The following is a 26,734-nucleotide window of genomic DNA, read 5'->3' as shown; positions in this document are numbered from 1 at the left end:
AGATAATTGTTTCACAAAGTGATGGCTTCTTGCAGTGATTTTGGAAAGGTTAATATGTAGCGACAGGATTCCTTTTGTAGTCCATTTTTTAAAAAGTCATTTGGTCTAGGCGGTAGCACTGATAAAAAATTTAAACACAAGGATTCATCTAGTATTTTCAAGGGTTTCCATGTAGTGGCACTTCAAAATTTATTATTTATTCTGTAACTTAAAAGTGGTTTAAATTGATTTTATCTTTCATGGAAAAGTAACTGGAAACATTTTAAATACTTAAGGGCAAGCACGATTTCAACGATTTCAACTTTGGAAGGAACCCGTTTTAGAAATATTAGTAGCAACAAACCTGTGCATGACTGAAACACTTATATAAGGAATTAAATATCTGTTTAATATTTAAGCTAGAATACTTGTTAGTAAAAAAGTATTATTTAAGACATCTAAAAAGAGAATATAAATAGAATGTTAAATTGTATTGGTTTAACTTTTAAAGGCTTCACCTGTCAAATGGCAAACAAAAAGGAATTTAATTCTTGTCATCATAGGCAAAATATGAATATAACTATGAGGATTTGGTATGTTGCATCTGTTTTGCACTTACAAATTAGAACACTTTTTGGCAGAAAGTTTTGCAGTGAAGTTACTTCCTTCTTTGATAGATTTAAATTGTTTATGGCTTTGTGGACGAGTGTTTTCACAGGACCTATCAGAGAGAAGGTATAAAATTGGACATTTATAGAACCTCGTTTTTCTTGTTAAGTTACTCTGAATTATGAGACATATTAATTTGCATACAAACAAGAATCTACAGGCCTTGAAGTCGGTTCCTTTGGGCAACTTGAGTATTGGTAAGTAAAAAAAAAGTCCATATTACTAAATAGCAAGATCTTAAGATTTTAAAATACTATGTTCTAAAACTATGGTGAGTGAATGGAAAAAACTCACATACTAGTACTTTGCTTAGAATGCTGAAATAATGTGTATATTAAAAAAAAATCAATACTAAACAGTTAAACTCTCTAACTGCAGTGCATAAAATATTACAAATGTCCGATCTGCTATTGAAGGATGATACTGCAAGCCGACTCTAATTACGAATAATATGGAAATAGAAGGCACTGGGAGATCACAACTGACCCATTTAAACAGTGAGGCCCGGAGAGGTTGACTAGCATAAATACAGCTGCTTGCAGAGTGGCAGACCTGGGATTAGCACTCACGCTTTGGGACTACTTTCAAAGGAAGGTGCAGGAGGGAGCTGAATGATATTTCAGGTGGTGGGAAATCTGTGGGAAGGAGGGACAGTTTAGGTAAGAAGCCAGATATATTCACTTTTCCAATAGTTATGCATTGTATGAAATTATTCATTTAGTTGTAAGTTATTTATGCTACTCCTGATGGGCATTTCTGCTTTCCCAGCTTTGCCGTCTCGAGCAGTGTTGCCTCAAACACTCTTGCACATGTTTCCAGGTTCACGTTGGCGACATTTCTCTAGGGGTGTATCTATGTACCCAGTTAAAATTTCACTCACATGTATTTCAAAAAAACCAGTGGTACTCTGTTTACTTAGAAATTTATAAACAAGCAAGAACTCATAGTCATAGGCAACAGTGTGGTGGTTACAAGAGGTGAAGAAGGCTGGGGGAGGTAATAATATATTTTTGATTCATATTTATGTATACACTCATTCAGAATATTTACTGAGATCTGCTTATAGATACCTTGGATGGTCTAATAGTTGATGATTTTTTTCTTATTGAATTAAAATGAACAAATAATTCACACTTCTGACCTTCTGATCTAGGGCAGCTAGATATGAAGGTTAACAGGTTTTATGATAGTTGGGTTTCAGTGACAGATTGAGCATTTTAGGCTGGTTCTGTAATTGCCTGTTTGGCTTACTTACTGATTCGGACATGAGAAAAATAAATGCAGCCCATTAAAAAGGGTGCTAATGTATTGGGTTTAAAGGTGCTATATGAGAAATGGTTATTTAGAGAATGGCTGTCTTGGCGCTTTTCAGGATTTGACATTTGTGATACTTTTCTGAGACACAACTGGGAATATTTCCGACCCTTTCTTCCATTTACTATTAGGCAACCATTTGTTGGTTCTAGGTATTTTTTACTGCTTATGTGATCTGCAAAAGTGACATTATTGATTTATTCAGTGATTTAAAGAGTCAATCAGTAATCCACTCAATTAAAGTTATTTAACACCGCCCATGTTTGAGGCCTACTATTTAAAGTTGGGCATGTTATAGAGAACAAATAAAAATGGGCTGATGCTCTTGGAACTTATAATTTATAGTCTTAGAGACATGCATAACTAGGAAATTAGGATGGAGTGTGGTAAGTTCTGTTGATAGAGGTGCCTAGGGCACAGGACAGGTAGTCCCGACCCACCTAAGGAAGGTTAGAGAACTTTCACAAAAATACAGTTTCTTACTCCTGGTTCTCAGAAATTTTGATTTTATACCTCTATACCAAAGAAGCTTTTTATTGCCATTGTTACACTTATTTTGATTATTGTTATTTTAACGCCCCATAGGTCTCAGTGAATCAGCCAAATTTGGGGAATACTGTTTATGAGTAATTAAAACAGGCAATAATCATGACAGGGCCTCTAAATGAATTACCTAGAGATGCAGTAGATGATTTCCAGATGATTTCCACTCAGAGACTAAAGGTTGATCTTTATGTTTATCCCTATTCAATTATAAGTGCTTGTCCTCAGATTGTAGTAGAGGACTGTCCTGGTGGTGGATGTGAGAGAGCCTGTCTTATCAGTAGTACACATGAAGAGATCCTAGAATTGTTGTTTAGTTAGAAAAACCCAGTAAACATCTGAGTTGGGCTGGACTACCATGGGAGCTACTCTGGTCTTAGGATGCATAACTGTCAACTTACTACTGGAAAGAAGGCGGGATGAGTCCTCTGTCCCATGTGTTTGGGTACATCTGGATTCCTGTGGATAGTTTCTAGGATCCCATTAAGGTGGATGTTGACATTTGGGTATATGAAAACACGGGGAGCTCCTTGGTGAACACCCAAAAGAAAAAGAACTGGAGAGAAATAGTCTTGTTCATCCCAGGAAAAGAAGATTTTGTCTGTGTCGTTCCAGAAGAAAGAACTGGAACAAAAAAGGGAAAGTTGTTTGGGAAGCAAGTCTCATTTATGCACTGATGATGATTCACATAGCAAATATTTAGTATCTACTGTAAATAATTCTGAAAGATGCCAAGGATCTTACAGTAAACAAGATAGATTCAATTTCTGATTTAATGGAGTTTAACGATTTATTGGGAGATCCAGACAATTAAGCAAGCAGTTATAAAAAAATGTGATGAGTACGGTGATAGGAAACATGGGGTGCTATTTCACCTCCATATAAAACACATTTCTAATAGCAGTACTGTCAGAAAGATGGTAAATGAGGAAAACGCTGGCCCTGGAGGTATTCAAGAAGAGGGTGTTTGGGCTATTGTAGAAGTTGTGCTAATGATTACCATTAAAATCCTACTTAACTTTTTTTTTTTTTTTTTATCCTCACCCGAGGACATTTTTCCATTTTTTTGTTTAGATAGAGTGGGAGGGAGAGAGAGAGGAAGAGAGAGAGAGTGAGAAACATCGACGTGAAGGGACACATCGAGTGGCTGCCACCCGCACGACCAACCAGGGCCGGGGACAAACCGCAACCAAGGTACCTGCCCTTAGCGGGAACCGAACCCGGGTCTCTCAGGACCGCAGGCCGATGCTCTAATTGCTGAGCCAAACCGGCCAGGGCGTAATCCTACTTAACTTTTAACTTCCATGATCATATGTGTCTTTATAACAGATTGACACTCCTTGCTTTTTTCTACCCTTCCCTTTCTTCTATTCTCATTTCCAGTACTGAGATGAAATGATTGTCTTCGTGATTTTTACAGACCATTTGGGTATAAAGAACAGGACAAGTTCTTAGAACTGAAATCATTCCTAATTACTGTGTTTTTATCTGGGCTATGAGGTAATTGAGGATAGGCATAAGTGTTTACATAAATGCACTGCGATCTGATTTATAGCTTTTGTTTTCCCCTTTCCTCTTGATGGCTAGCCATGCGGCTGGGGAATCTTAGGGAGCTTTCTGTGGGAGTCTGCAGTTCTGTGGGAATGGGTAAGGGCAAAGAATGAGTAGAATGTCCATGCTACTTTTTATATACTTTTAATATGCTCTAAATAAGACTGTGTTTTTTATTATTACGTTTTGAATTCTTAACATGTCTCAACTAATTAGAAAAGCTGACCTTTCCCTCACAACATTTAAAAAAAATTAAATATTACATTGCGACATTCTCACTGTCAGGACTCTGAGCCTTTGCCGTCCGTGTTACAGACTGAAGTTGGATGTTGTAGAGGTTTGGGTTTGCTTTCTCTTGACCCAATGTGACTTCCTGTTTCTAAGAAAACAGTTTTAAAGACTCTTAAAAGGAATTTCTTACATGCTTGGCAGCTGTTGTAAAACCACAGTTTAGTAAACCAGTGTGAATGAAGTATATATAAAAAAAAAAAAATCAAAGAAAGAACTATATTGCTTGACTAAATTAGCATTTTGTTTTGTGGAAATTGGATCCATAGACAAATCTAGTGATTTAGGAAGTGTCTGCTTCTGGTAACCAGATAAACCAGGAACCACAGTTTCGATGTGGTTAAATCATCTTAGCTAAGGGGACATTTGATCATGAATTGGGTTTTCCTTTGTGTTGGAGTTGTTGCACACTTGTGAGTCTGATTAATATATATATATTTTTAAAACAACAACAAAAAAAACCCACCAAAAAACATATTTGTAATTTGGGTATATTTCTTCAAATGAATTCACAAACATAGAACTAATTCACATGCATTCTTACAAATCCTAGAAAAGACCCCAGTTATTCCCACAACTCAGTCAGTAGAGAAAATAAATGGATGTTAGTAAGTCTTTGGTGGCTAGATGTTCCTCTTAACAGAGGATTCATGTCTCAGGGCAGAGATTCAGCTTTTCTCTATTGAAATTATCCTAGAAATTGGCTTCTTGTAACTAGTTTAATAGGGATGAAACATGTTTTTGTAACTACAAAGGCCGTTTATTCATTGGATTAATGTTTATTGAGTCCTTGCTATGTGTCAGGCACTCTTAGAAGCAGACAGTATGGTGAGGAATAAGGCAGGCACGAGCTTTGATTTTATTTATCTATGAAATACTTATTTAGGGACTTACTATATGCCAGAAACTGTCCTTGATAGTTTACGGATATTAAGTCATTTAATCTTCGTAACGATGCTGTGAGGTAGGTCCTCTTATCCTTGCTTTGCAGGAAGAGGTCCAGGTCATCTGGCTAGGAAGTGGCTGAGCCAGGTTTGAGAGCAAGATGAATGCTCATGACCATCTGCTCTGCGGTCACTCTGTGTGCCTGACCTCATAAGCTTGCACGTTCCTTGTGAGAAAAACACAACACACACTGAGAATAAAAAAGGAAAATAAAAACTACAGGTCATCTGACCAAGGCTAATGTGTTAGTGTCTGTGTTCCATTCTTTACATGTGAATGTAAGAGGTGTGTGTGTGGGTAGACATCATATTGACTTATTACCACTTATTTTCACAACATATTATAAATGTTTTGCAGGCGAGTACATTTTCTAAATAGAATTTTACATAGCTCTACAGTGTTCCACGGCTTTTCTTTCTTTTTTCTTTTTTTCGATATTTTGTTCAGATAGAGTGGGAGGAGGAGGAGAGAGAAACAACTCGATGTGTGAAAGGGACACATCGAGTGGCTGCCACCCACACAACCCAACCAGGGCCAGGGACAAACTGCAACCGAAGTATGTGCCCTTAGCGGGAACCGAACCCGGGTCTCTCTGGATCGCAGGCTGATGCTCTAACCGCTGAGCCAAACCAGCCAGGGCTCCATGGCTTTTCTATGTCATGTTCTAGCTAACCAGTTTCCTACCATTTACCAATAGTTCTTAGTTTTGAATTTCATAAACCCTGCCAATTTTTATAAATCATGACTATTAAAAAATTATTTTAGTAAAGAACAGTATTAAAACTCTTTGTAAATATTGATACAATACCCACGTGCTGTCTATGCTTTCGAGTGACGATGCTAACAACACGATTTGCTTTGTCTTCCAGGTTAGTGGATGACAGGTGTGTGGTGCACCCGGAGGCGGGGGACCTTGCCAACCCTCCCAAGAAGTTCAGAGGTAAGAAGTCAGTGTTTCTTATTCTGTGACCTAAAGGGGCAGTGGTTATTTTTATATCTTTAAATAAGTAATTTATTCAAATATAAATATGTGCACTGAAAATTCTTTTAAAAACTTCCCCATTGTTTTTCTTTTATAAATGGAAGGATTTATAGTGAAAGAATAATCCCCCTAGCCACCCCCCCCCATTTTTTTTTTTGCTAGACAATATCTATCCTCTGAAAGGAAATCTTGGAAATTAACTGTGAGAGGCCACTTTTCAAACCAGTAAATACAGCTGAATAATGTATATATAGTTCCATGACAGTTATACTATAAATGTTAGTGTTTCATTAGCAGTTCTATCTTTGTAAAATCTCCAGGAGGGTGACAGTGATATGTTAACTTAGCTTTTAAAATGTCATTTTGGATGGTGTGTAGTAGCTAACAATTGCTTTAGAACTCTTTTTCAGGTATAATTTTAGAAATAGCTTGATAATATCAACTGAGAAATTGGTCATAGTAGGAGACTGATTGTTACTTGACTGTTATGAAAGAAAGATGAACAGAATCTGCAGAGAATCATAAACTAAACTAAAACCAGTAGTTGAAAACGTATGCATATCAATTTCACAACGTATGTGTACTTGTAACAATAAAAATAATTTAAAAACAACATTCACTCGGAACACACTGCAAGCGTCCTTCCGTGGTGGAAAGCAGCTCTGATAAGGGGTAAAAATGTGGAGAGAGGCGAAGGGAGTCCCTGGAGGCCTAGAGCCGAGTCAGGACGTGCTACTTACGACCCTGGGGAAGGAAGATGCTTAACATCTGGAAAATGTTTCCCATGTTTCACTCTCTGTGACAGGCACTCTGCACACAGTTCTCATTGTCAGAATATCATATTTCATCCGCCCTGAACTCAGAACCTTGTGGTTCTGAGTGACAAGCACAGTAGATGTGCTTAGAGTTAAATTGGTCACTTTGAATAAGAGATCCCAATTTTCCCCTAGTTGGAAAAATTAACATAAGACAGGCTATGGCAGATGCATTGTCCACTAGAAGCACCCATAGAAACTGCTCAGTAGGGATGCTCCTCTAACCTGGACAAATGAGGTCTTCTCGCCATAAGGTCTCCCCACTGAGGATGTTTCCAAAACCTATGTTTGTGTGCCTGACACTTTGAAAGGCCAGAACTCGAAATGTCAGAGTTTGGAGTAACTGAGAAGGTGGGCGACCGAATGGAGCCTCGGATCCATTTTGCTCACTGGACCGGGTTAGCGGTTTGTAGTGGCCCGGGGAGCAGGTGTGTGGGAGGGCTGGTAGGGCGCGTTTTACTTGGAGGACCTTGGAACTCGCCGTTTATGCCAAAGGGCGTCAACACTGGATCTTCCTGGACAGTGGGCCCTTGGCTTCGGAAAGGGCTCTGGTGTTCAAGTTCTGGTTATGTCCTGGTCCGTGTGGGGATGGTGGTGGTGGTGAGATTTTTGGTTCCTCGTGCAGCTGGAGGGCACAGTTCTCTCCTCTGCACATGCTTCGGCTGCATGATGTGAGGTTTGGTTCGTTGTCTCTGGAGGACAACTTAGTATCTCACCAAAGAGGATAGGACCATTCTGAGCTGGTTCTGCATTACAAGGATGGACTCACAATGACACTCCCGTGAGGGAGAGCCACAGGGGACAGAAAGCCGTGCTGGGAGCAGCCTGCCAGGGACGATGCAGCGAGTGCGGGGACATGATTTCAAAGACAGAAGAGGGTCTGGAAGCCCATTGGAAGAACAGACAATATGAGAAAAGAACAGATAGGTTCTAAAAAGTTGGATCTGGCACCTTCTATAAAGATGAGGAGAGCATCAGTGCTTTGGCAGAGGGATCCGAGGAACTCCCCCAGGATACAGTACAGAGAGAGACAACAAAGGAAGAGAAGGATGAACTTGGAGGATCGATAGAGAAGGTTTGGCAGTATCTACCCAAGTTCTGGAAGGAGACGCAAATGAGAATGCCGCAGTCTGTGAAGGGAGACGGGCGACAGCTTCCCTAAACCCAAGGGAAGCACCGTGCCTCGGCTGGAAGAGGCACACTGACTTCAGAGTGGTGGCGAGAACCAAAACCCGACCCACAGAGACTCGCTGTGGACTGTAGCTCCTTAAAGACAAAACGTTTTCAAAGCCAACTGGGACAACAAATCTGCATTTGTAAAAGGAAAAAGCATGGGGCTCAGGTTTTGTCGGTGCCGCTCACAGGCTGTGTCATCTTATCTAGGTCACCTAACCGCTTTGAGCCTCCAAGGACGCCTGTCCTTGGCTGGTGGGAGTAGGGGTGGGTACTAACACGGGCAATGCCAAACACAGAGGCTTTGTGAGGCTTGAGATCTTTCCAGAGAGTAAACGGGAAAGTGTTTTAAGTCATTATTCAAATGAGAGTTAACTTAGAATAGGTAGGCAGGATGTATTTCTTTTAAACATATTTGACTACTCCTACATTATAACCTTTTCAAGGGCAGGGTTTTCTTTTTGTGTTTTTCAGCCCAGAGCTTTGCCTCTGGTAGACATCCCCAAAAAAGAGCTGTTAGATACTTTTGGATAAGAGACCCAGACTTTGCCCTGGGATCGTGTGATAACACTTGGTTCCCAGGGGTGCCCGCACAGGAACAAGGGTAGCCTCATTTCTCTGTCAGTCAGGGGAGATGAATCTTTAAAAGATAAGCTTTCAGGGTTTGTGGCCACCTTTTTTCTTCTTCCCTTTCCCGGTGAAGTGAATTGTTTTAAAGTACAAAGGTGATTTTAGTGTGTCTGAGGGATCCCTTGTGTGACTGCTCTGTACCCAGGAGGTAATTATAGACAGATATCCAGATACTTGGTGTCAGGTTATTCAGCGGGGAATGGCTTACAGCACAGATCATTCACGGTGCCCTGTCCTGCCCTGGAGCCTGGCTTTCCTGTCATCTAACATGGTCCTTGCTAGTTTGCGCTCATTTTCTATTTCTAGCTTAAGACTAAACTATTTCTCTCACTCCATTCATCATGGAAAAGGTGGGTCCTTTCCTATTAGAGATTCACGGTTTCCTTTTAAAGCTCTGATGCTTCCCCTGTGATTCTTGGAACCCATCCTGATGGAGCCCCAGAGGAGAATTCCTGGAGATGGGCTTGCCCCTGCCCCGGCCTCCACACCGCTCACCAGCTGTATGCAGACCTTGTCTCAAATGCCTCGTCCCTTCACTTGGTTCACAGGGCTTGTGTTACACCCTTCTTGGCCCACATGTATTTCCCCCGTCCCCTTTGACTTGAAAAAGCATTGCCTCCCAGAATCACCAGCCCTGCATTTCCAGACTCCTCTGCCAAATTCCCAGAGCCCCCTCCCTTATTGTTACTTTTTAGATAACGCGAAGAAACAAGTGCACATCCACAGTTCGCTACACCTCGGTTCCTCTGGCCTCGGCCAGACATGGTGTTCTCAAAGTGATTTGAAAAAATTTCTCTTTTTCACACTCTGATTTTTTTCAAGTGAATCATACAACTTTAGAGCTTCTAGGTGATTTTTTTATTTTTGGAGTATAACTCCCCCAATTTTATGAATGAGGAGCTGAAGTTCCAAAAAAAGGCTAAAATGATTCTCCCCAACACACACAATTATATGATGAAATATTCTTTTGACCGCCTCACACAGGAACAGAGGAAGCTAAGTTTTAACAAATAAACAGCTTCCCGAGGGTTATTTAAAACTTGGCAGACAGCTAGTTTTCAGCAGAAGCCACGCAATCAGAACACTGTTAACAGAAGCACAGTGGCTCGTTCTTGAGCGAGTGTAAAATTCTTTTAATGATCAAATACTCTCTATTTTTCAAAGATAAACTTTAAACTTTGGAACACACTCAGATGTGCAGAGGCATTGTTACGGAGGTATGATAGTTCCCCTTCACCCAGTTTCCCCTCATGTTAGCATCTTGCATAATCATGGTACAGAAGAAATGACCGTTTGTACGTGGCCGTTGACTGAATTCCAGACTTGCTTCGGATTTCACCAGTTTTCCCACTAATGTCCCATTCCTGATCCCATCCTGGATCCCCTGTGGCTTAGTCATCATGGCTCTTAGTCCTCTTCGTTCTGTAACACTTTCTAGGTTGTTCCTTGTTTTTTCATGACCTTGATCCTTTTGGAGAGTGCTGACCAGTACTTTGTAGAAAGTGTCTCAGTCTGTGTCTGCCTCATGTTCTCTCACGATCAGGCTGGGGTTAAGGTTTTGAGAATACCGCTGAGGCTAACTGTCCTTGAATCGTATCAGGGCACATCATATCAACACGATTTATCACTGTTCATGCTTTCTGATATACAAGTTAACCCTCCCCTCTCACACTAAGTGATGGCAGTTCTTATTTTGACTTTATATTCTTTTCATTTTTCTTCTTTTTTCTTTCCTTGTTCCTTTATGCACTCTCCTCCCGTTCTCTAGAGAACTTGACAACAGTGCGGATTTTTGCCAAAGTCTGTGCTTGTTGATACACGTACATTTTATTTTCGAAGGAGAAGCTGATAGAAGTTAAAGCAAGAAAGCTTTGTGTGTTCTCTAACCATTAGGGCGAGAAGACAGAAGTCGTGGAGAAGGCAGGGAGCCCCTCTCCAGGAGGGCTGAGGGAAGAGAAGCGCCCCCTCTCCTGGTTGATTAGATCCTCCCCAGGGTCGGGCCATTTGGTTTTGGAATTTCCAGCTCTGAGATTCTGTTGTCATTTGGCATGTGACTATTTTGTAATCAAGCATGCCTACCCAGTGGTCACTTCTGGCAAGCCAAAGTCACTCCGCACCAACAGTCAGGATGCGTCAGGAATTAGAACTGAAGTAGAGAAGGGCTCGGCTGTGCGGTGGAGCCCGAGGGCAGGTAGTGAAGACCAGGGCCTCGGAGGAAGACCGACAAGCTCCTCTTCAGATTTAGGGAAATCATTTTAAAGGCTCAGGCTCTCACCTTTTGCTTCTACTCATGGAGGCTACACATTCAGGTGTATAAGTGAAAAAGTCATCTTGCGAGGCAGTGGCTGTGACATGTTGTGCAGCTGAACATGCCAGTGTTGTCTAACACAGCGATTCTCCGGTATGAGCCCAATACAAATACTTCCTCTGCCACCTTAACTGGTGCTTTATTGAGTTCCTTCAGATTTGGTGTTACTGTAATTTTTTTTTTTTTATGAAGATGGAAACTGTTTCAGATGGAAAGAACTAGCATTTATTGAGCATTTAATACATGCTACACAGGGCTTGAGTCATCCTGTGCATCATTATAAAGTGTTTCTAGAAAGTGAAAATTGTTGCTATTCCAGTTTTGCAGTTGAGGTCATCGAGATGTTTACTGGTAGAGTTGGGACTTAAACCAAATTTGACCCCAGAGCTGTTTGCTCTTAGCCATTATACCATACCGTCTATTGAATTATACACTCCTCTTTTACCTGTTGGTCCTGTAAAGCCACATAGATTAAATCTAATCCTTTCCCCACACAATGCCTCTTAAGTATTTGTTTGTTTAGAATGATCATATTCCTTCTGATCTTCTCTCCTATACCTTTAATTAAAAAAACATTCTTTCACCTGTTGCCAGCTACAAATTCTTTAGTGATTTCTCTAGTCTTCACCATACTGCCTTGTTTGTTCTCTGGTTAGGCCCCTGTCTATTAATGTAATTCTTAGTGGCGTAGAGAGAACTGAATGTAGGACATTGGGATGCAGTTGGATGAGACGCTCCCTCTTTTTTCATGCTGTACTTGGAGCCCAGGAGTCCTGGGCAGGAGTTCCGAATCGACCTTCCTCTGTTACTTAACCCAAACTCCTGATGCTTTTTCATTTGCATCTAAAAATCCTCATGTCCCTCCTCCTGTGCTACAGAATTGGTACTTTGGAACCAAGTAGAGAATCTGTTACATTTCACATTCGTAGCATTGGCTCATTCTTCTAGCCTGCAAACTCTGTCTCTCTCTCTCTGATCTTAGCTCTCATCCAAATTAATTATTCAAATTCCCAGCCTCATGACGTCTTGAAATTTGTTAAGTTCATGAAAGGTATATGTGTGATCCATTTAATATGTTGTTCCACTGTTATTGAATTTATCTGAGGAGAAATAGATCAGGACTGTGTTAGGTGGAGTACCCACAAATCATGCCCTGGAGCACTTGGGTGGAGGCTCTGTCTGGGAGGTGACCCCTGGAAGCACAGATGAGGAAGTGGGGAGGGGTGAGCCTAGCGGAATAAAGGCAGTACAGTGTTCCTAACGCCCCCCAAGGTGGCAGCTGGAACTCCGTCCTGCTGGCCTCTGAGAAACCACGAGGAACACCCTTCAGAAAGCTGGGGCTGACTTCCATCCTCTGGGCTGTGGCTTGCCCCTGCAAGTGCCATCACCCACTTTCCATAACACACCTCTGGGCTGCTCCTGTTTGCAGCTGGGCACGTCCTCCAGGGGTCAGGGATCGCCCTTATGAAGAGGAGGAGAGAGATGCAGGAGCTTGAAATCGGAGGCTACCAGCATGCTAGAAACTGTCCACTGAAGTTGTCTAGTAAGATCTAGTACCCATCTGACACCATACATAGTTATTACAATATTATCGACTATATCCTTTTGCTGTACTTTACATCTCCATGCCTATTCTGTAACTACCAATTTGTACTTCTTAATCCCTTCGCCTTTTTCACCCATCCCCCAACCTCCCTATCATCCCCCAACCTCCCTATCATCTGGCAACTATCAGGTTGTTCTCTGTATCTATGAGCCTGTTTCTGTTCTGCTTATTCATTTATGTTGCTTATTAGATTCCACATATAAGTGAAATCACATGGCATTTGTCTTTCTCTGTCTGACTTATTTCACTCAACACAATACTCTCTAGGTCCATCCATGTTGTTGCAGATGGCGTTTTCTGTTTCCTTATCTTCCAGACCGCTGATTTATCCTCTTCATCTCATCTAGTGTTGATTTCCTGTAAGGTATTTTTCATTTCAGTTATTGTATTCATCATTTCTGACTGATTCTTTTCTATGTTTTTGTCTCCTTTTTTATGTTTCCTAGCTCTTTGTTGAAGCTCTCACGAAGTTCATCTGCTCTTCTTCTAAGTTCATTGAGCATCTTTATAACCAGTGTTTTGAACTCTGCATCAGATTGCTTGTCTCCATTTTGTTTAGTTCTTTTGTGGAGTTTTGTTCTGTTCTTTCACTTGAGACATGTTTCTTTGTCTCCCCATTTTGGCCGCCTCCCTGTGTTTGTTCCACTATGTAATGTAGAGCTGCTGCATCTCCTCCTCTTGGTAGAGTGGCTTGTTGCAGTAGGTGTCCTATAGGGCCTAGTGGTGCGGCCTCTCCAATCACCCAAGTCGGGCACTTCAGTTTGGCACTCTAAGTTTGCCCTCCCTGTGGGCTGTGTGCACCCTCCTGTTGTAGTTGAGCCTTGATTGATGATGGCATATCAATGGGAGGTATTTGCCCCCAGGCCAATTGGCTGCAAGGACTGGCCACAGCAGGACTTGCCTCAGCTGGGCTCTGGTGCCTGCTGAGTCCGCCCCTTGAGTATGTCACTCATGGTGTGGTTGGGTGTTGCTCTGGCATGGTCTGAAGCTGCCTACCAGGTGCGCTGGCTCTGGGGCCTCCCAGGTGGTGCAGGCCAAGGTCAGCCTGTGCCCTGCCTAGGGCCACCTGGCATGAACTACAAAGCAATCTGAAGATGGCTGCTACCTGAGCTGGTTTGGAAGTGCCCAGGAGAGGCCAAGTTGTGAACCTAGGCCAGCTGCTGCTAGTGCTGGGCCTGGGGCTGCTTAGCTAGAGGCACAGGGCACTCCAAGGTCAGATGCTGCTTGTTTGAGAGATTTTAGGAAAGTCTGCAGCACAGCCAAGTCAAGACATTCATATGGAAAAGCCACTAGAAACAGCCTAGGTGGGCCCACAAGTTAAGTGGGGTCTCAGGGAATCACCAGGGTGGGGCTAACAGTGTGAGCCAGGTTGATGGAGACTCAGATATGGCACCTACCTGCTGGTCTGGGGAGAAAAGGGCTCAGCAAAGGAACACCGCCTCTGCCAGCACTTCTGTCTGGGAGAAGGCTGCCCTCCCGGCCTTGCCCGGATGCCGGACAGTTCAGTTCCTCCTGCATGCCCTGCCCCGGGGCTCAAGCTCAAGGGAGTGAGTCTGAGTACGTTCATGCAGGGGCCCCTTAAGAGGAAGCCTGGGACTCTAACAGTCTTCTCACTCAGCTGTTATCCCTGCTGGTTTTCACAGCCAGAAGTTATGCGGACTTTGCTTCTGGGCACTGGAACCCTGGGTGGGGGGCCTGGTGTGGGGCTGGAACCCCTCGTTCCTCATGGGGGATCTCCCAGCAGAGATATCCCTCCTGATTGTTAACTGCCTGTTCCTTGTCTCTGTTCCTCCACCAGTCTCAGCATGGCTTCTTCTTTATATCCTTAGTTGTAGGACTTCCATTCAGCTCGATTTCAGGTGGTTCTGAATGATGGTTGTTCTGTAGTTTAGTCGTAACTTTGATGTGGTTGTGGGAGGAGGCGATACCACGTTTACCTACGCCGCCATCTTGACCGGAAGTCCACTTTTATTATAGTCTTAAATTCTGCACCTCTCAATTTAAGTTCATTGGTGTCCAATGTCCATTTTAACATATAAACCTGTAGTGTGAATAGCAGAAGACGAAAAACTTCTACGTGCGCTAAGTTAAATTTTTTTGAGGTTATAGTGTTGTGTAGTCTTCTGTTACTCAAAGAAGTGTAGAAAATTGCAATGGACTTGCAAGCCAACAATGACGTGACTTATACTAAAACATCCCAAACATTCTTCAGTTGAATGTTACTGTGGTGTTGATACTGTGTATTTGTGGTAAGTCATTATATTAAGAACCTTCTACAGTTAATCCCGTTATTAAACTCTTACGTGGCAGCAGAGATTGGGTAATAAGTTTACTCTTCTCAGTGAGCTTTCAGAGAAGGGATGAAATAGAGAGAGATTATATTGCCGCTCCTCTTGTTGAAGCTAGTCAGGGTTGTAAAAGTGCTTCCATGTTTGAATACTTCGGTCTCCGTGCGGGGGAAGCTGCTGTGTTCTGAGTGGGAAAACGGGACTTCACACCGTGACTGTCTCATGCCCTCAGGCAGCACGCTCACAGCTGATCAAAGCACAGTCGTATGTGCATCGTATGATGTATGAACTTTGATTTGTGGCTTTAAATTATGAGGTTTAATTCTCTCATGAGGAAGAAGTGATGAGCAGAACATTTACACTTGGGACACGTGTGATTTAGTGGAGGGAGAACACCTCTCCGACTCCCTCACTTACTGATCGCGTGTCAGGGCTGATTTTCCTGAGCTGCTGACTCGTGTGTAAAAGTCTCCCCTCTACTGTTGTATATGAAGCTCATTGTGTGTCCAAATTCTTTGTAAATACCGGGTCTTTTAACTTAATAGCCAAGATGACTCTTTCCACGGATAGAAGGCCCAAATATTGACATTTTAAACTTTGAGTGCTTATGATGGCCTTTATTTAATTCTTAATAGCCCCATTTTTACAAATGTGGAAACCACATTTTCGATAAGTAAAGTAACATGCTCAAGGTTGTAGGGTAAGGCAGCTGGTAGGGTGAGGCGAAGCTGGTGTTTTTCAACACTGCGAGATCTTGGATGCATTTAGGAGGGATTTATTGACAATCTACTGTGTGCAATGCAGTGTGTGAACTGGTTGCTACAGTTCCAATGAGTCAGAAATGAATGCTGCTCTCAAGGAATTTATAATCTAATGAGGGAGATAAGATGTGTATATAAATAATTATACCACAAGGGAGAAGGTGATAAGGGATGACTGAAAAGGTATGGTGAAAGTATTGTGGGAGGATGGAGATTTTAATTTCCTGGTTTTTTTTTTTGTTTTGTTTTGTTTTTTGTGTTTTTTTTTTGGTTAATACTTACATTGATTTCTGTTTTAGAGAGAGTGGAAAGAGGGGGGAGAGAGAGAGAGAGAAACATTGATGTGAGAGAGACACAGCAATTGGTTGCCTCCCACAAAACCCCAACAGGGGCCGGGGATCAAACCTACAACCCAGGTCCATGCCCTTGACTGGGAGACAAACCCATGACCCTTCCATTTGAGGGCTGATGCTCTCACCGCTGAGCCAAAAGGGCCAGAGCTTAATTTCCTGTTTTGAGAGATGACGAAAGCTCCTGAAGATAGCATTTAACCTGTGACTTGAAAGATTTGTCCCCGAGGGGAAGGGACATCTAGGCTTCTCGGGCTGTTTTCATGAAGTAGTTCCTAGGGTGATGACTGGTATGCGAGCTAAGCTGCATTTCCTCTTTAAACAGTAATGTGATGTTTGCTGTTCTTTTGAGTAAAATACGGAGATGAAAGTGCTTTATCTATCTGAGTATAAATAAGGCCACTCCCCCAATGTAAATTTGGTCTTCGGGAACTGGAGACGTAAATCAATGCTAACTGAGTGTGAGCGGGACTACTCTGCTGTCGCTGCTGCCAGCCATGAGCGTCGCTGTAGTCCTTACCACATGTCAGCTAATGTCCGAAAGGCTTTATGTTTTATTAATTCGTTTAATCCTCACACGACCCTAAGTCGTGTGTATTAGTAAGATATTATTTGCATGTATTAGATAAGGTGCTATACCAGAACTAAAACAACAAAACCCAATGGCTTATATAAGATAGACGTTTATTTCTTTCTCAGTAGTTCCCAGGTGAGGGTTCCAGAACCATCTTACAACTCTCCCATTCTCAACACATGGCTTTCAAAGTTGTTCCGATAGTCGTTATTTTCATTTAGGGGGTAAGAGGAATCAAGAGCAAGAAGGTCCTTTCATGGGGACATCTGGAATTGCATATATCACTCTTATTCATATCTCATAGTCACACAGAATATTGTTGAATGGTGCTCTCTGCCCCTCCAATAAGTCCATGTCCTAATACTTAGCCCCTGTGAATATTACCTTTTAGGAAAAAGAGTCTTTGTCATTGTAATTAAATTAAGACTCTTGCGATGAGATCATCTCGGATCAACCAGCCGAGCCCCAGATCCAACAAGTGTCTTTATAAGTGACAGAAGAGGAGAAGACACACGCAGAGAAGATAGGCCATGTGAACACAAAGACAGGAATGGAATTACGTTGCCATAAGCCAAGGAATACCTAGAGCCATCACAAGCTGGACGAGGCAAGAGAGGATTCTCTCCTGAAATCACGTGGACCTGAAGACACTTTGACTTTGGACCTCTGGCTTCCTGAACTATGAAAAAATACATTTCTGTTGTTTTAAGCCACCAGATGTATGGTCATTTGCTATGGCAGCTGCAGGAACCCGATGCGCATGGCTGTGCCTTGCTCTAAGCAGGCTATGGAATGTGTGAGTGGGCTGGTCATGTGCTTACCTAAAACAACCTAAGAATCAGGAGTGCTATTACCCAAAGGAAGAAGAAAGTGGATACTGGAAAGAAAGGATAACATTCTCTGTCATATCTCATTTTATAGATGAAGAAATTTAGGTACAGAGAAGTTAAGTAACTGGCCCAACCATTATACAATAGAAAGAAGCAAATCTTTAATTGAAATCCAGACTCATAAACACTAATTACACTGCCTTTAAGCCACTAATTACACTGCCTATGGCAGCACAGGAAGAGGATTGTAATTGGCTTGGGAATTCAGAGGAAGAATGGAGATGAGCTGGAGCTAGGGAAAAATGGGCAGTTGTTAACCAGGTGGAAAGGAGGGGTGAGAAGGAAGAGGCTTTTATGGCCGATGCACAGAGGTGTTGAGTAGCATGACCCAGTTACAGCTGTGTCTTTAAAATGTTTAAAGCTTAGGAGAATGTGGAAGAGTGGCAGAGGTGAGCTTGGAGGAGGGTCTGGTGCCTAATGACCTTGTATGCCATACTGTGGCATTTGGTTTTTATGTTAAAGATAGTGGAGAACTATTACAGGATTTTAAGCTAGGCTATAACGTGAGCAAAAATGAAAATTTGGAATACTGTTCTCATATATGGAGAGGTTGAAAGTGCAGGGTGGGATATCAACTAAGAGACTGTTAAGATAGTTCAGAAAATTTGATAATGGACTAAGCAGCTATGGGTGGAGAGAAGGGGATGTATTTAACCATATTAGGACATGATGCCTAATTATATGTGGGAATGGAGTAGAAAGTGGGGGGAGGGAGAGAATGTGTCCTAGATTTCTCCTAGGTTTCATATTTTAGTAGCATTTACTGAGATATGGAATATAATAGAAACTAAATGATAGGGCCGGATAATTGTATCAGTTCTTTTTTTCAATGTTTTATGAACTTTTTTAGAGAGAAAGGGAGAAAGAGATAGAAACATTGATATGAGAGAGAAACATTGATTGACTGCCTCCTGGATGCCCCCTACTGGGGATCGAGCCCACAACCTGGGCATGTGCCCTGACTGGGAATTTAACAGAGACCTTGCAGTCTGCGGGGTGACGCTCAATCCACTGAGCCACACTGGACAGGCTGTATCGATTCTTTATTACTTGTAACAAACACCCCAAAAGTGAGTGGCTTTCTCAGCATCCATCTGTTTAACTCATGAATTTATGTGTTCACTGGCTGACTCTTGTTCTGAGCTGTCTTGGCTGATCTCTGCCGAATTTGCTTATGTATCTGTGGTCATTTGGCTGCTGGATGGTCTAGAATGGCTTCACTCACATATCTGTCAGTGGATAGGTTGTTGAAGGGGGTGGCTGGGACAGGAGCCTCTCATTATCTGGCAGGCTAGCTGAGAGTCTTCACATAGGCTTAGTGTTGTGAGAACAGCAAGAAAGGGCAAACCCTGTGCTCAGGCGCTATTCAGATCTCTCTTGTGTGGCATTGACTAGTGTTATATGGCTAAGTTCAGAAAAGAGTAGAGGCATGGACCTGCTTTTTGAAGGGGGGGGGGTAGGTCTGCAAAGTCACCTGCAAAGGGACATGCATACAGGGATGGGAAGGATTTGTGGTCATTTTGCAGTTTACCACAGTAATGAATTTGGTTCTAGCATTCTTTCTGCCAGAGAAGACGAACTAGAAGATTGCTGGATATGTTAATCTAGAGGCCCCAGAGAAAACTCTAGATAGAAAAGCAGATTTGAAATGTACCAGCGTATGGATAGAATTTAAAGCTGTGAGAGTGAGAAGAAAAAAGTACCCTAGGCAGAACCTCTGGGCACACCAACATTTAAGTGCTTTAAAAAAACATAATATCAAGAATCAAAATAAAGTACCACTACAAAAATGGCTAAATTAAAAAAAAAAACCTTGACAATACCAAATGTTGACAAGGATGCAGACCAACTAGGTCTTTCATACATGGCTGGTGGTGTACAAAATGCTACAACCATTTTGGACAAATGTTTGGCAGTTTCTTAAAAAGTTGAACACACACATACCATATGATCCCCACATCTTTTAATTATTTACCCAAAGCAGTGAAAACTTAAGTTCACATAAAGATCTGTACATGAATGTTTCTAGTGAAAACTGAAAACATTCAAAGTCTCTTTCAACTCGTGAATGAATAAATAATACACACATTGGTATATCCACAGAATAGAAGACTACTCGATAATAAAAGGGAACAAACTACTGATAAACTCAACAACACAGATGCATCTCACATGCACTATGTTAAGTGAAAGAAGCCAGTTTCAAAAAGCTACATGGTGTGTGGCTCCATTTATACACCATTCTGGAAAGAGCTGAGGAGCGGTTTGGGACTGGAGGTGTGACTTTGTCCAACTCAAGATAGAATAACCCTTAGGGGGAAATATAACCCTGAGGTGGCCAGAAGTTTTATTGACCCAGAAGTACTTTACTTCATTGAACAAAATGTCTCCCCACTCTGTGCTTCTGTGACATTTTCATCTCTAAGGTTGGCTGTATGAGAAGATGGAGAAAGACCTTATTTATTTAGAACTCTTTGCCTCTCTGGGTCTTTAGATACAGTTAGAGTTTTAATTTGGGGGGGGGGAGAATGATCCTTGAAATAGTACAACGAAGTACATTTGTATCACCTTTATAGGCTGTTTGCTCTTCTAAAAGATATGGAAGGTTAGAGTGTTTCTACCTGTGTTGTAGTCATCATTAACTTTGTATTCCTTTGTATTCATTCCCGTGAAATTTCCTATGGGACACACATTCTTTTTTTTTATTTTTATTTATAATAAATGCATTTAAAAAACAATATTGTGGTGAAAAGAGTGGGCTATTTATAGTTCTGAAACTGGCTCACTCAAAGAGTGGTTATTTTAAAATAAACTATTTCCCTTATTCTCTCTTGTCATATATTAGACATATTTAAAGGCATATTAAAAAGTCAAATCACTTCAGTTTTCACATACTCTGTAGCTTAATTAATCTCTCCATTGGGAGAAAGAATGTAATACACATGTTTGTTATTTTAAGTGTAAGTATGTGTGGATTAAGATTGTACTTTGAGCCTGGCCTGTGTGGCTCAGTGGTTGAGCACCGACCCATGCACCAAGAGGTCTCTGGTTCGATTTCCGGTCAGGGTACATGCCCAGATTGTGGGCCCAATCCCCACACCTGGGGGGTGTACCAGAGGCGACCAATCAGTGTGCTCCCTCATCAATGTTTCAATCTCTCTCTCCTTCCCTCTCTATCTAAAATCAATAGAGAGAAAAAAAAAATACATATAAAAAGATTGTACTTTGACGGTTTATGGTAGGTGGTCTTACTTTACTCTCTTCTAAGTGTTAAGCAAATTAACAAAAGTTATATTTTGTTTATGAAAGTCTCTGTGTATCTCCATAGCTTACTAATCATTAACTAGTCAAGCCATCAATAAGATAAAAGATTGATTGGCACCTGTGTGTTCAAGTCCAAGTCAACCGCCTTTCCTTCCCAGGTGTTAATTTAGTGAGTAAGCAGTTTAAAGATCTTCTCTGATCAGGTGCCCTTGTTTTCATTCTGCGGTTTTCAAGGAACATACAGCAATTTCAGAATAAAGCCAACACTGCTGGCAGGTGGCATTGTTTGTTTTACAAATACTTGGAAGCAGTTTGCAAACTTTGTCTTTTAAAGAATAAGATAGGTGAAAACTTAACAGCCCACAGAAGAGATCCAGCCTCAGCGTGCAGTGCACCACCGACTCCCCCTTGCTCGTCTGGAGCCTCGCTGCCAGTTTGTAGCTGGTAACCCCTACAAAGAGAGAAAATGCCGGATCCCCAGGAACTCACTGCTCATTAAATCTTGGTACTTCTGTCATATTTTGCTATATGACTGTGGTTGGTGTGTGTGTGTGAATATTCACTGGATGAGGTAGAGGTGCTTAAACTTAAATTTCCAGAGCCTCTCCAGGCCTGTGCGGAAAGGAAAGATAAAATGCATCTAGACTCAGTGGTTCTCAACCTTCCTAATGCTGCGATCCTTAATACGTTCTTCATGTTGTGGTGACCCCCCAATCATAAAATTATTTTCGTTGCTACTTCATAACTGTAATTTTGCTACTGTTATGTCTTAGGCGACCCCTCTGAAAGGGTCGTTCGACCCCCGAAGGGGTCGTGACCCACAGGTTGAGAACTGCTGATAGAATGTGTCCTGTCTTGGAAGCATCAGCATAGGTAGGCTAACATGTTTTGTTTTGTTTTGTTTTTAATATATATATTTTTTATTTTTTTAGAGAGAGAGAGAGAATGAATATAAATAACATGGATCAGCTGCCTCCTGCACGCCCCCTACTGGGGATTGAGCCCACAACCCAGGCATGTGCCCTGACCCAGAACTGAACAGGGACCTCTCAGTACATCGAGGACACTCAGTCCACTGAGCCACACCAGCTGGGCGTTGTTTTTGTTTCCTTTCCTTTATTGGTGAGAGTATTACAGATGTCTCCCCTTTTTCTTCCCTGTCGCCACTCTCCTCCCGGTTCCCTCCCTGCCCCAGGCCTTCGCCCCCTACGGTCTGTTGGTGGGGAATGCACATATGCACATAAGTTCTTTAGTTGATCTCTTCTTGCCCTCCCTCTAACCCCCATTCCCTCTGAGATTTGTCAGTATGTCCTATGTTTCCATACCTCTGGTGCTGTTTTATCCACCAGATTATTTTGTTCAATAGATTCCACATATAAGTGAGATCAAGTGATACTTGTCTTTCTCTGACTGGCTTATTTCGCTTAGCATAATACTCTCCAAGTTCCTCCATGCTGTCTCAAAGGGTAAGAAACCCTTCTTTTAAAAAAAAAAAAAAAATACATTTTTATTGATTTTTTTAGAGAGAGAGGAAGGGAGAGAGAGATGGAAACATCAGTGTGAGAGAGAAACATTGATTGGCTGCCTCCTGAATGCCCATCCCTATTGGTGATCGAGCCCAAAACCCAGGCATATGCCCTGACCAGGAATTGAAACAGGATCTCTCTGTCCATTAGATGATGCTCAATCCACTGAGCCATATCAACCGGACAAGACCCTTCTTTTTTAGAGCTGCATAGAAATCCATTGTACCACAGCTTTTTTATTCATTCATCTACTGATGGGCACTTGGGCTATTTCCAGATCTTAGCTTTGTAATTAATACTGCTATGAACATAGGGGTGCATATATTATTTCTGATTGGTGTTTTGGGATTCATAGGATATATTCCTAAAAGTGGAAACATGGGGTCAAACAGCAGTTCAATTTTTAATTTTTTGAGGAAATTCCATATTGTTTTCCATAGTGGCTGTACCAGTCTACATTCCTACTAACAGTGTGCTACAGTACCCTTTTCTCCACATCTTCACCAGCATTTGTTGTTTGATGACTTAGTGATGACAGGCATTCTGGCAGGTGTGAGGTAGTACCTCATTGCTATTTTAATTTGCATCTCTCTGTTGATTAGTGACTTTGTGCATTTTTTCATGTCTCTTGGCCCTTTGTATGTCCTCTTTGGAGAAGTGTCTATTCAGATCCTCTGCTCATTTTTTTTTTTTTTTATGAATTTTTATTTATTTTTTTGTTACAGATATTTTACCTTTTTCCCCATTGGCACCCCACCACCCCACCCCCCCTCCACCCTGTCCCCGGCTTAGTTGTCCATGTCCATTGGTCATGCATACATGCATATAAGTTCTGTGGTTTATCTCTTCTCACCCCCCCACCCCCCATCCCCTCTTCTGAGGGATGTCAGTCTGTGCCCTACTTCCATGTGTCTGGGTCTACTGTATTCCTCAGACTGTTATGTTCATTATATTCCGTATATAAGTGAGATCATGTGGTATTTGTCTTTTTCTGCTTGGCTTCTTTCACTTAGGATAATACTTTCCAGGTCCCTCCATGTCGTCTCAAAGGATAAGAGATCTTTCTTTCTTATCGCTGCATAGTACTCCATTGTGTATATGTACCACAGCTTTTTTATCCATTCGTCTACTGGTGGACACTTGGGCTGTTTCCAGATCTTAGCTATTGTAAATAGTGCTGCTATGAACATGGGGGTACATATATTCTTCCTGATTGGTGTTTCAGGCTTCTTAGGGTATATTCCCAGCAGTGGGATCTCTGGGTCAAATGGAAGTTCAATTTTTAATTTTTTGAGGTAACACCATATTGTTTTCCACAGCGGCTGCACCAGTTTGCATTCTCACCAGCAGTGTATTAGAGTCCCCTTTTCTCCACACCCTCGCCAACACTTGTTGTTTGATGATTTGTTGATGGCGGCCATTCTGACAGGTGTGAGGTGATACCTCATTGTTGTTTTAATTTGCATCTCTCTGATGATTAGTGATGTTGAGCATTTCTTCATATGTCTCTTGGCCATTTGTATGTCCTGTTTGGAGAGGTGTCTATTCAGCTTCTCTGCCCATTTTTTAATTGGGTTCTTTGTCTTCCTTTTGTGGAGTTGTATGAGCAGTCTATATATATTGGAAATTAACCCCTTATCTGATACATCATTGGCAATCCTCTGCTCATTTTTTAATTGGATTGTTTGTCTTCCTTTTGTTGAGTTGTTGAGTACTTTATATATTTTGGAAATCAACCCCTTATCAGATGTATCATTGGCAAATATGTTCTCCATACAGTGGGTTTTTTCTTCATTTTGATGGTTTTTTTTTGTTTGTTTGTTTTTGTTTATTTTTTTGCTTGGCAGAAGCTTTTTAGTTTGATGTAGTCCCATTTGTTTCCTTTTTCTTTTGTTTCTCTTGCCTTAGGTGATATATTGGTGAAAATTCTGGTACATGAAATGTATGAAATTTTGCTGCCTATGTTTTCTTCTAGGATTTTTATGGTTTCACAACTTACATTTAAGTCTTTTATCTATTTTGAGCTTATTCTTTTTTATGGTGTAAGTTGGTGGTCTAGCTTCCTTTTTTTACATATACCTGTCCAGTTTTCCCAGCACCATTTACTGAAGAGACTGTTTTTATTCTATTGTATGCTCTTGCCTCCTTTTTCAAATGTTTTGGGTTGATTTTTGAGTTCTCTGTTCTGTTCCATCGATCTATATGCCTGTTTTTGTGCTAGTACCAGGCTGTTTTGATTACAGTCACTTTGTGGTATGACTTGATATTTGATATTGTGATCCCTCCTACTTTATTCTTCTTTCTCAAGATTGCTGTGGCTATTTGGGGTCTTTTTTGATTCTGTATAAATTTTTGGAGTATTTTGGAATATCTCTGAAATATGCCATTGGTATTTTAATAGGGATTGTATTTAATCTATAGATTGCTGTGTGTAGTATGGACATTTTAGTGATGTCGATTCTTCCAGTCCATGGACATGGTATATGCTTCTACTTGTTTATATCTTCCTTTGTTTTTATTTTCAACGTCTTGTAGTTTTCCAAGTACTGGTCTTTTACCTCCTTGGTTAAGTTTATTTCTAAGTATCTTAAAATGGCTTTTAAAATAGCATTTTTTAAATGACAGAAGCTTTGGCTCTGTTTAGAAGTAGAACTGAGGAATTTGCTGTTCCGGTGCTATCTCAGTGTCCCACATGAAGCACAAGTGCAGCTGTATTTGTTGTAGAAAGTTTCACAGTTATGCAACTTCTACTGTGATCATATCTGCATAATTAAATACCTCGATGTGGGTAAACATTGAAAGAAAGGAGTTAAACAAAGTTAATTGTGTGCTTAGGTCGGGAGCTTGGTTCTGCAATGTTATATAAAAGAAAAAATTTAAAACCTGAAATATCATGTTAAAACAGTATGACGGTCTGGTGGATAAATGTAGAAACAAAGCAAAAAGCAACTGATTGTAACTAATGTTTTGACTTAATAACAGTGGAAGTCCTTTAATTCCTATTTCTCAGCCTTATTTTCTTTGTATATGTTTGGCCAGCATTGTTACTACAATGAAAGGCAGGTGTTTCCACTAATTGGCTTAGATATATGTGAGCCAGGAGAACAAGATAGTTTTCTATTTTGACCCTAACGCAAGGGATAAATAGTATTGTTCTAGAGGCTTCTTTGGATATTCTACCTATTCCTTTTTTAAATAGGATATTCTTCCTATTCCTTTACTAAATAAAGTTTATTAAACAGTCTGGAATTCATGGTTTCAACACAAAAATAGCCTAGACCATAAATAGGCTACAAACCCTGACCCAAAACCTTTGGGTCTTGGAAACTGATCATCTTTTGCAGAGAAATCAAAGGCAAATAAGCAATTACTGCACGTGGCCTTTGAGTCATGCTTTCATGGTGTATAGCAACCAAGCAAGCCGAAGATGGTCTCCCTGTGGCTGCCCCAGGCCATATAAGATGGTCAATGCCAAGTGTGTGTTAGGTAGCCCAAGAAGTTGTAGGACAGGGACCTCAATGTGATTCTCTAGCTTGGGGGTCCTCAAGATCTTTTTGGGAAGGTCTATAGGTCAGACTATTTTTATGATACTATGAAGACATTACTTGCCTTTTCCACTTTTATTCTTTCTGAAGTGTGCTACGTGAAGAGTGATGGTGTCATTCTCTGTTGGCTAATGAATTGTATGCTCATGTTCTATTGTGTTGTGAGTTTCTCAGTTTTAATTTGTCAAACAATCAGTATAGAGAAAAATAGCCCACAAATCAGAGTCTCTGGGGTCCACAGTGATTTTTGTGTGTGTAAAGTGATCCTAAGACCAACCAGTTTGAGAGATGCTAGAGGAACAATCAGATAGCAATTAGGAATAAGCTTAACTGAGCTATGGGCAAAGGCATGTGTGGAAAGCAATGGATAGGCAAGGAATAGGCAAGAATGGTAGTCAGGGAAAGTAATGAGAATTCAAGAAGCCAGCAGGTATACCAAGGAGGCAGCACGAAATGAGGGAATAGGAGAAATAGTTATTTTCTGAGAGTTTTTCGAGGACCAGCTTTGTGTCTCTAGCACTGTGCCTACAATGGGATAGGCCTTTAGTGAATATCTGTGAATGATTGAATGGATAAGTGCAAAGATTGTAGAACCAAATATGGGATGCGATGAGAAACATATGAGATGCAATGCTTGTCACAGTGTTACTTATAATGGAGAAACTTAAATATGCAAAAGTAGGAAAAAGATTTATATGTCACGATGTGTCCTAAGTGAGAATGTAATATTTTC

The 26,734-nt window shown here is 41.2% G+C and overlaps 1 protein-coding gene across 2 annotated transcripts in view; it reads left to right on the top strand.

Annotated features, from left to right (window-relative positions):
* Window positions 1-26,734, top strand: part of ITPR2 (inositol 1,4,5-trisphosphate receptor type 2) — a 470,721-nt gene that overhangs the window by 36,333 nt on the left and 407,654 nt on the right. For both annotated transcript variants that reach the window (XM_036251040.1, XM_036251039.1), the window contains exon 2: window positions 6,159-6,229. In XM_036251040.1, coding sequence (XP_036106933.1) covers window positions 6,159-6,229 — 71 coding nt within the window. The remainder of the gene's footprint in view (window positions 1-6,158; window positions 6,230-26,734) is intronic.

Source organism: Molossus molossus, unplaced genomic scaffold (genome assembly GCF_014108415.1).
Source record: "Molossus molossus isolate mMolMol1 unplaced genomic scaffold, mMolMol1.p scaffold_m16_p_10, whole genome shotgun sequence".
Classification (NCBI taxonomy): domain Eukaryota; kingdom Metazoa; phylum Chordata; class Mammalia; order Chiroptera; family Molossidae; genus Molossus; species Molossus molossus.
This window is presented reverse-complemented; position numbering and strand designations above follow the sequence as displayed.